General features: G+C 59.2%; 1 protein-coding gene across 5 annotated transcripts; it reads right to left on the bottom strand.

Moving 5' to 3' along the window:
- Nucleotides 1-3,609: 3,609 nt before the first annotated feature.
- LOC119234363 (TBC1 domain family member 3K-like) lies at nucleotides 3,610-9,300 on the bottom strand. 5 transcript variants are annotated; one of them, XR_005122598.2, is made up of 10 exons: nucleotides 9,147-9,300; nucleotides 8,942-9,022; nucleotides 8,558-8,665; nucleotides 7,400-7,509; nucleotides 6,685-6,733; nucleotides 5,511-5,605; nucleotides 5,275-5,340; nucleotides 4,791-4,889; nucleotides 4,377-4,529; nucleotides 3,610-4,110 (listed from the first exon to the last, which is right to left on the bottom strand). XR_005122598.2 is itself a non-coding variant. In XM_054690656.1 (7 exons), the coding sequence occupies exons 1-6, from the start codon at nucleotides 9,195-9,197 to the stop codon at nucleotides 5,522-5,524; spliced, it is 483 nt and encodes a 160-aa protein (XP_054546631.1). In that variant the 5' UTR covers nucleotides 9,198-9,300; the 3' UTR covers nucleotides 4,860-4,889; nucleotides 5,511-5,521. The 5 variants fall into 5 exon arrangements, 3 of the variants coding, with proteins under 3 accessions (XP_037353153.1, XP_037353154.1, XP_054546631.1); XR_008550102.1 differs by having other exon boundaries at nucleotides 3,610-4,107; XM_054690656.1 differs by lacking the exons at nucleotides 3,610-4,110; nucleotides 4,377-4,529; nucleotides 5,275-5,340 and having other exon boundaries at nucleotides 4,860-4,889.
- Between the last annotated feature and the right edge of the window lie 445 nt (nucleotides 9,301-9,745).

Raw genomic sequence — 9,745 nt, 5'->3', positions numbered from 1 at the left:
CTTGTTGGACTGTGGCGCAGGCTGTGCTCTCACAGTGAGTTACACTGTCTCCTCCCAGCCTATAGTCTTTCCCTCGCCGCGAGATCTCTATGTGTGAAGAGAGCAGTCCTGCTCTGCTGTCCAATTAGTAAGTAAATGTGACACTCTTCTGGAAGGCCCCTTCCCAGCCCAGGGGCTCGGAATGGGTGGTGGCCTCGGCCAGCCCATGTCTGGTCTGTGGAGACTCTGCAGGTCGTCATGATGTTGGGTTCATGGTCATGGGCCACGAGGCTGTGGAACCTTGAGGCACCCTGCTGCATGGCCCTACGTGAGTGACATAGGGAGTTAGAGAACAAATGTGCGTGTTCTCATATGTGAAAAGCAAACTGCCCAACCAAGACACCTGGCATGGCTTTGAAAATCAGAAGTGTAGCCCTGACTAGACGATGGGCTGCCTGGTCAAGGGTATGGTGCAGAAAATGCCTAGCTGGGAGATGGGTGCTCGGGCTGTCCTTGTGGACAGGTTCCGAAGCCTGAACTTTGGGAAATGAAACCAAACTCTCAATACTTGGGGATCAGAGAGAACACATGGGAATTTGAAATCCTTGGGAGTCACAATGCATCTCTGTGTGTGTCTCTGGCTCTGAATGTGTCTTTCTCTCTGAGGATGTGCAGGGACGTGAGGATGTGCTGGGATGTGTGAGAGGATTGTGGATGTGAGGGGATGGGGATTGGAGGGATGTGAGTGTTGTGAGGGGAGGGAGGAGACCTGGGAAGAAATGAGGGCACAGGGTGATAGGTGGGCACCTGGGAGGCTGGGGAGGTGAAGGGACAGGGGGACTTGAGTGGCGAGGCTGGACTGTGACGGCAACTGAGGGGATGAGGGTGAGAGGCGTGGGGTGTCACACGGACTGTGTGAGGAGGCGGTTCTGGTCAGCGCATATCGCTGGTGACACCAGCTCACCCAGCAAGTTCTACTGGGGGTGTGTGGGCGGGAGCTGCTCAGATGGCAGCCCTGCATTTGTGGGCTCAGTCCTGCCTCCCTCACAGACACTAAGTGCAAGTGTGGGAAGCTTTTCCCACCCCAGGACTGGAGGGGCCGTTGTGAGGGGGTGAGACACCATTCTGGAGGCCACCCCTTTTACCTGCATGTCTGCCTGGGCAGGCACAGTGAGGGAAAGGCTACAGGCTGGGAGGAGACAGCATAACTCACTGTGAGGGCACAGCCTGCCCCACACTGCAACAAGGGACACCAGGTGATGCAACCTGGGCTGAGCATTGCAGAGCGCCACACAGTCACCCGCAGCACATGCTCTGGGCACCCAGCGCATAGGTGCCTGCATTGGGGGCCCCAGAGTGCTGCCACCCCTGCCCCAGCTGACCCCACAGGACAGGGACTGCCTCCTCGACAGCTGGGCCAAGAAAAAAACCTGGTGGCTGGGACTCTGCCCCTGAAGTGCCATGACTGAATAGCTGCTGGTGCTACTGAGCACAGGAGGCATGTGGAGGGGAGAACCCGATCACCCTGCTTGTCCACAACCATTAGAGGACAGTGAGAGCCTCCCGGAGGTGAGTGGGTGAACTGCCCAGGCCCAGCAGCCCAGCAAGTTTCCACAGGGCCAGGCGGGTGGTGGCTCCTGGGCCCTGCCTGGAATTGAGATGTGGGGGGCTGTCTGCTGCGGCCTCCAGAGGAGGGGGATCCATGCAGGTCTGACAGTCCCGGGAGGGTGGGTTCCCTGGAAGTGTGCTCTGTAGGTCGCCTAAGGAATCATGTGCTGATGGACGGGACACGTGCTTACTGGACACCCTGGACAAGGAGAACAGTAGGCGACAGCGCCAGGCTTGAGCAGGACACACACACTAGTGAGGGCTTCCTGCTCTGTTTCTGTCAGCAGAAACAAGAGTTTCAGGACATCCGTGTGGGCAGGGCAGGGGTGGCCAAGCCGGGGGTGTCCCTGGAAGTCTTCTGAGTGCCCTGGATGTAGTGGGACCATGCAGCCTGCTCACACTTTCCTCCTTGCAACGAGCACATCAAGTGGGTGGACTCCCATTGGGTGCTCAATGATGCTGTCGGGGATAAGTGGGACCTGGCTGGGTACACCATGGAGGCACAGGCAAGCCTTCACTCACAGCATCCACCTCACGGAGACCCAGATAAAGGGCCCCAGGGGTGTTCCCACCCCACAGCTACATGGAGACATGATCTGCTGCTCTCCACTTTCCAGGAAGCAGCACTCACTACACCACCACCTAGAGGCTGAGCAGAGGCCGTGGGGCTGCAAGAGCTCTAAGTCTTCCAGGACAGCAGGATATCAGGGGAGCCAGTGCTTGCTTCTGGGCCAACACAGCTCCGGAGGGCGGTGGGGGCACTGACATGCCTGTAGCAGCTGCCCAAACCAGGCTTTCGCTCTCACGCTGGGGTCTCTGCCCTATGTCCCCAGAGCTCCCCTCGGTAGTTCAACCCGGACTCTTCAGTGTGTGGTGAGACCGAAGGACAGAAGCTCACAAGGGAGTTGTGCTCAGAGCTCTCACGCTTGGACGAGGACTTTTACACCCATCAAGGAGAGGAGCAGCGAAAAGTACGCCAAGGGCGCTCGCTGGCCAGGGGCAGCCCAGCTTGCAGGAGCTACAGCTTCCTTCTGTCCTGACAGCAGCCCCCGGGCCATGCTGCATCTCTGCTGGTCCGAGTGCTGCTTGGACTGAGCCAGCACAAGGGCAGGAAAGGAAGGGCCCTGGAAGCCCAGCCATGTCCAGGGGTCTGATAGGACCACCCCGACTTCTACTGTTAGGGGCCCTGAGGTGTACCCCAGGAAACCCAAACTCGCATGCTCTCCTGGGGTCTGCTGACTGGCGCACACAAAGGGGACCATAGTGAGGGGAAAGGACATTACTGGAGTCCTGTGCACCGAGGGCGCAGAGGAGGAGAGTTGTTTCCCCAGATAATACCCAAAGTCACCCGTCCCCTCATGGATCAAAGCCCAGCCAAACAGGGTTGCCCCAAAGCAGTGGTGCTGAGGCCTGAAAACCTGCCACAAGTTTGAGGCACCTTCAGACTGCGATCCCCAGAAAGGGGGTAAAGGGCCAGGAAAATCTGGCACCCGAGTGGCCCAACCAAGTCCCAAATGAAAGCTGCAGTGTCAGCCTCCCCACGTGTCTCTCAGCCTGTGTCTCTCCAAAGTGTCTCTTCCTGCTTATCTCCAAGTATCCTCCATGTCCCCCTGGGTGAGGCCAGAGTGGAGAAGGTAGCAAGTCCTTGTCCTCCCCAAGTCCCTCTGGTGTACATTCCTGGCTTTCAGTGTTGTGTATCCTCACCTGACCACTCAGATCCACCTCTCAACAGGGGGGCGGAAATTATGGAACGTGCCCTGTCGTTGGCCAGGCCTCTGTTCTACCAGCTGGCTTTTTACATACCTTCGTGGCCCGCACCAACTGTACTCCGATTTGATCTGCCTGAGGCCATCCTGGCTCAGTGAGAACAGGGCCAGGATGAACCTCAGGCTCAGGGACTGGGTTGGCTTGATGGTGGCTTCTGGCTGGGGAGGACAAGTGTGTGCTGCTGACCAGACACAAGACTGCCTCCCCTCCTGCTGCAGAGCATCAGGGCACTGAGGAGACACCAGTCTCGTATGTTGAGCCCAAAAGTTTATTGGAGGCCTAGAGTGAGAGTGGCTGCCGCCTCCCAGGCTAGGCCCCCTCAGCTGACTGAGGCGGCTCTAGGTGGCAGGTGTGAGGGCCATGTGTCCAGGCCCACCTAAGACCTGTATCTTCGTAATACATTGGTTGCCTCCATTGGGAGAGGGTCCCTGCCCTGGGGGAGGCGTGGAATCTGGGCACCATGGGGAAGCAGTGGTAACCTGGGCCTAGCAGCCTGCTGCCCAGCAGACTGGGTTCACCAGGACTTCAGGGCCCCAGCAGTTGGGCGGGGTTGGGGTCGTGCTATGAGCCAGGCCAGAGCACATGGGTAGGAGCCACTGAGGAGAGCATTGAAGGGCACAGTCTCTGGGCATCTGTTGGCCACCTCAGGGGTGATGGGCAGGGAAGGTTCAGAGCTCCAGAGACGTAGCTCAGGGCAGAGGCCTGCGTCCTTGGGCTCTTCAGACGTTGTTGGCTGCACGGGCATCACAGGAACTGCTGACAGAGCACACTGAGTCAGCTTGTGCTCCAGCCCATGCACCCACCCCGGCAAGACCCATGGGCTGGGATCCTGGAGTCCAGGGGGCTTCTGCATGGCCACTTTCGGGCTCTGATGTCCAGCTAACGAGGCCCAGCCTGGTCTTGCCCCCTGAAGCTCCACAGAGAGGAGAAGGGAAGGTGGAAGGGTCAGGCAGGGCCTGGGAACTCTTCTTATTTTTCCCTGCCCCACAAGGATGCACCAGAGGGAACTGGCTTGAGCCTACCTGGTGGGGGGATGTCCAAGCCATGCCTCCGCAAATGGGCCATGGAGGCCTGGAGGTGGCTGACGACACGGTCATCTGGTAGGCTCCAGGGCTGGGCCAGGGTGTGGTACAAAAATACTTGCATGCCCTGACCAGACAGCCTGAGCAGCCACTCTAGGCAGGGAACATGTCAGTCATGAGGGTGCTCAGTCCCACCTCATCCCCATCCCTCAGGCACAGCCAGGGCCCCCGCGTTTTCTGCTCTGCTCAGGATGCCCCTTCTAAACTCCTTGCAGTTTAGTCCACATGGGAAGGGAGGGCCCCTTATTCATGCCATGCCCTGCAGGGCCCTGTCAAGGTCCCCATCCTGGTGCACACACACACGCTCTTGTGTGCAGCCCACATAGCGGACAGGGCCCCAGCACCGGCACTTACTCTCGTGCACCTTGAGCATGGTATAGGCCATGCCGGTCAGCACCGCTCACCATCGAGGATGAAGGCATCCCAGATCCTCAGGGTGAGCAGAAAGGGTGTCTGTGGGGACAAGAGTGCCGAGGGGCCACTTGAGCAGGACACACTGGGGACCCCACACCTCAGGAAACGCCATGTGTCTCTGCGGTCCTGACCCACCTCCCAGGCTGTGTCAAAGGCCTGCATTTCCTCATCTGGGCAGGCCCACCCTGTGGGGAAAGGGCTCCAGGATTGGGGTCCCCGCCAACTAGGAGAGGTGAAGAGGCCCAACAGCACATCTGCTGTAGGGGCCAGTCTGGACCGCCACCCAGGGGGGATCTGTTTCAAAGGAGCAGCCCAAGGCTGTATGTCTAAGGACAAGTGCATGCACCGGCTGAGCTGGCCATTCTAGCTCAGGTCTTGCCGATGGACCCCGGCCCAGCTACCCTCAGGCGGGCCACCACCTTACCCGGTGCAGAAAGCACTCCAGGAACCACTGGGTCACATGGGCTCGAATGAGCAGCCGTTCCTGGTGCTAAGTCAAGGGCATAGGGTGTTCAGGGCCCCCCCAGGGAGCCACAAATCCCCCCACTCATGGGAACTCAGCTGTGAACTGGTAGCCGAGGGTGCCCTCCCTATCCATTTGCCCACCACTAGGACAGTGGAGTCACCTGCTCTTGGTCTGGGCCGGCATCGTGTACTCACCATGTGATGCTTCAACCTGGGGAGCAACTGACTGATGGTTTCATCATGATGCTCCAGGAACCGACCCAGTTTGGGACACCCTGTGCTGAAGAATCCTGGAAGGACCCAGGTCCCCGAATTCAGAGCCTGCTCCAGCGAGGTAGGGGTGGTACACTGGCAGGCCCCACTCCTGAGCCCTCTTCCCCACACCCACCCATCAGATGACCACAGCAATCCCAGCACTAGGTGGCCTGTGATTCCCAGAGGGCAGGCCTGGCCTCGATACCTGTGCTGATGGCGGTAGTGAGCAGACCCCCTTAGGCCCCACCGCCACCCCCTGGTTGCCCAAATTGTCTGGTGCTCCAACATGAGGTTCAGGTAGCCAGAGGTTCAGAAGACCCAAGCCTTGCCCTTCCCACCCTGGTGACATTGGCACTGAGAGCCCCGGGTGGGAGAGTGTCCATTCGCTGAACTTGGGGGCAGTTGATGGCACCTAGGAAGGGGGGCTGTGTGCACTATCTGGTCCTGGGTCCTGGGGCTTGGCCGGTGGGCTAGACACGAGGCAGAATTCTCATGCAGGGCAGTGAGACATGTTTGCACAAGGAAGTGCGGCAGCAACGCTGGGTGCAAGACCCACAGGGAATCATGAGGGTGGAAGTGCCCTTCCCTGATGGGAGTGGATGGAGTGGGGACCTCAGCCAGGGCAACTGCTGGGTGCTATGCTCACCTGTGTCCTAACTACCACCCACCATGCATGGCGTGAGAGTCATCTGTCATTAATTCATCCAGAGCCCAAAATGCCTCCTCCTCCATATATAGCAGCAGCAGCGCCACGATGGGGCTCAGGTGCCAGCGGTGGCCCACCTCCCGCAAGAGCCAAAGACTCGAGGTGCCTGCCCGGCATCTCGGACCTTAGCATGCCAGGGACTGGTTGTGCAGGTTCAGGGGGACATTGGTGTGCACGTAGAGACCCTGACCCAGCACAGGCACCAGGGGAGTGAGGTGCCCTTTCCAGTTCTACAAAGGGGTTGTCAGGGTGCAGGGGTAGCCTGCTGCAGAATGTTGGACTCCAGACCCTGCGGTGGTCATCTCTGGCTCTTGGCCTGAGTCCCACAGCACATCCGTGGGGTGAGGAGGACGTGAGGGTGAGGAGGACAGTGAGGACACCCGAGGAGGGGCTGGGTGGGGTACTCACCGGATTATAAATTGAAAAAGTCACAAGGACGTTGAAGAGGGCCTGCTGCCTAAGAGGGCGACAAGAAGGGTTCCTGCTGGTTCCCCAGCTCCTTGGTCTGCCCTACCTGGCCTCTGCCTGTCCTAGTGAATCCACCAGCCGGACAAGCAGGGCCATCTCAGGGCATCTGGCACCTGCTATTATCTGCCGTGCGGGTCTAGCGGGCATGTTTTTCTGCCGTTGCTCACTTCACACATGTTAAAGTTCATGTCTGGCTGGATGGCTCCAGGGATCTTCACCAAGCAGTAGGGCTGGCCCTCCCGCCTCCAGCCCCTTCCTCCTCAACATACCCTGTGCTGCCAGCACTGCCCTCTCCTCTGAGTCCCTGAGGCCTCCGCCCATCCTGCTGGGATCTGGAAAACCTGCCAGGACTCCTGAAATCTGCTAGAACCCCTTGGAGTCTACGGTGCCCTGAGACCCCTGAATATGCCCCAGTTTCATGGGACCCCGCCTACCTTCCCAGGCCCTCCTGAGACCAGCAAGCTGTTTCAGAGGCAAACGTGCCCCCAGTCCTCCTGAGGTGCTGGAACACCCAGGGCCTTCCAAGTTACCCTCTGTCTCCTTGAGTAATCCCCGATCATGTGAGGGCTGCCAGCCTCAAATCCCACCACAATTTCCACAGGACCCCATCTACACTCGGGCCCTAGCCCCTGGCCCTGAGGCCCAGCAGCCTTACTTGGTGCTGTATCTGGTTTTGAAGAAGATGTGGTCCCGGCAGGTGACACTCACATCTTCATCAATTTCTGCGATGGATGGTGACAACACCTTGCCCAGCGCCATCAGCTGCTGTGGGTGAAGCCAGAGGCATCTGAGTAACACAAGTTCATGCCTGCACCCCACCATCCTTCCGCGGTCTTGCTTGAGGCCAGGGAGGGCAGCACATGGCCCAATCCTTTGTGTCGTCCGGCCTGTGGTGATGCTAAGCCCTCCACTCCTTCTAGGCCCCAGGTCCACACCTGTTGCAGGAGCCCTTCGACCTGAGGCCTGGCCTGTGAGCTCCAGGACACCGCCCATCCCAAGCCGTCCTTACGGCAGGTCACTCTTCACCTGCTTTCCTCACTGGCCTGCTCGCTTTTCAAACCAGACTGCATCTGGCAGCAGCCTGACTCGGGTCCCCGGCAATGGCAGCACTGCCGAGGCTACTATTCATTCCCCAGATGCTGAAGGCTCTCCAGAGTCTCTTGAGGGCCCTGCCACGCCTCTTTGGGATGCTCAGGGCTCCATCCTTTGCCACAGTAAAGGGTTCCCATTGGAAAGCAGTTTTGCTCTTCTACAAGACAGCTTTCCACCTTGGCCTGTTCTCTTGAACACAGCCCCTTTTCTAGACAGTTTATAATGGGCAGGTTTCGTGTTTTTGAGAAAGCTTTGCCTTTGGGAAGTCTAGAATCTTGTCACCTGCCAATGAAGAAAATTGTATGTCTTTGCTTGCGTCTGTGGAACCTTTCCTTGGAAATGTCTTCTGGATCCTACCCCTGAAAACTGCAAACTGTCTGAGTCACAGATGGCAGAGCGCTTCACTGTTTTGTTCTGGCTGATTTGAAGAGACGTGACGAGCATTTCGAGGGATGTCTGCTTTCTCTTACAAAGTTTCAGAAATGGGGGCCTCTCTGGTGGCCGAGGGGTAAGTCTCATCGCTACCACTGGTTTTGTGGAACCCATTGACAGGTGACTAGTCTTTCCAAGTGGTACAGAGAGGCGCCAGGTCCCTTAGGCAAGAGGGACCGGGGCCTGTCTGAAGTGAGGGGTTAGCGCCAGAAGGCCCCGAGTTCACGTGCCCCCTTATTGCAAATTCCGTGCAGTGAGCCTGCTTCTGCCCGAGCACATGGGGCTGTACCTCATACTCTCCCTTGTTCTCCAGCATGGCCTGGTCCACACCCAGCAGGAGAGCCCAAACACGGCCCCGCACTTGTGGGGGAATCCCCTTGTAGACCCGGCACCTCATCTAGGGGAGAGAAGACAACTCTGGGGCCCAGGCAGCTGTGGGTACGAGAGGGCACCATGCGGCCTCCGAGGGGCACCGCCTCGCACTCTCATGCCGGGGGCTTTGGGAGAGCTTGGGTGTGCCCTGACCTGGGCTCCCTGGCCCATAGTGAAGACCAGGCTGGTATCTGCTCTGGCCCGGGATCCTGTCCAGGCAGGCGGCCCTGCGGGGGTGGGCAGGGCGGCTGAGGATTGCCTTTTAGCCCCAAGCCCAACGGCATGGGGCTCAGCTGTTTACCTTGGAGCTGTGGCTGTACTTCTCCCAGTGCTTTAACATCTGCACCCACTTGTCTGCCCTCCTAGCCATCCGGAGGTTTTGCTGCAAGACAAGGAAGGGTGGTGTGGGCCACGCTTCCCACAAGGTCCCTCAGCAGCACAGGGTCCCACAGGCACAGGCCCCAAAGGGACCAGGTGCAGAGCTGGGTGCTGAACCCCGGGCCTACCACTGTGTTCTGGTCTCCAGGTGGCTTCCTGAGGAGACTCCTGAGCTTCATGTGTGGCAGGGCGCCAGGGGGGCTTGTGGCTCAGGCCCTGGGCACAGGCCTGGGTGGGGAGGCAGTGGCGCACCCTGCCTGACTGCCCTGACAGGGTGCCTCTCACCTTGATCTCCTGGGCACTGAGGCCGGGCAGCTCCTCCTCACTGGAAGAAAGGGAAGCAGAGAGTGAGGGCTTTTCCAGGACCCGTCCCATCCCAAGAGGGCAAGAGGAAGGGCCTGCCCCTGCACAAAGGTGACCTTGGGAGCCTCAGCCACAGGGTGGGGCCAGAGGGTACACCCTCTGTGGAGCCTGAGAAGAGTCCAGAGAGTAGGCAGAGGGTCCTACTGCTGGGACCCTTTGCCACCCCCTGGAAGCATCCTGCCTCTGTCCTGGGGCCAAGCAACAGAACCCTCACAGCCCAGTGCAGCCAGGTGCCCTGACACGCCTCCGCCTGTGTCCCCTCACGGGGTGGGCCTCTGTTGCCCATCTGCATCTTCCTACAGCCTGCATTCACCCCTCTTGGCTGTCCTTGCTGCCCCGGCCCATCTGGTCCCCTTGTCTCACC

This window comes from Talpa occidentalis, unplaced genomic scaffold (genome assembly GCF_014898055.3).
Source record: "Talpa occidentalis isolate TD23 unplaced genomic scaffold, MPIMG_talOcc4v2.1 talOcc4.8, whole genome shotgun sequence".
NCBI classification, from domain to species: domain Eukaryota; kingdom Metazoa; phylum Chordata; class Mammalia; order Eulipotyphla; family Talpidae; genus Talpa; species Talpa occidentalis.
The sequence above is the reverse complement of the archived record's forward strand: the minus strand, read 5'-3'. Positions and strand labels throughout refer to the sequence as shown.

What these genes read in the sequence shown, in the direction of transcription:
- LOC119234363 (XM_054690656.1), bottom strand. Translation starts at nt 9,197, where the DNA reads ATGAAGCTCAGGAGTCTCCTCAGGAAGCCACCTGGAGACCAGAACACA. An exon ending in AGTACAGCCACAGCTCCAAG is followed by an intron (nt 8,666 to 8,941) that starts GTAAACAGCTGA and finishes TCTCTCCCCTAG; the next exon opens with ATGAGGTGCCGGGTCTACAA. An exon ending in AAAACCAGATACAGCACCAA is followed by an intron (nt 6,734 to 7,399) that starts GTAAGGCTGCTG and finishes TCGCCCTCTTAG; the next exon opens with GCAGCAGGCCCTCTTCAACG.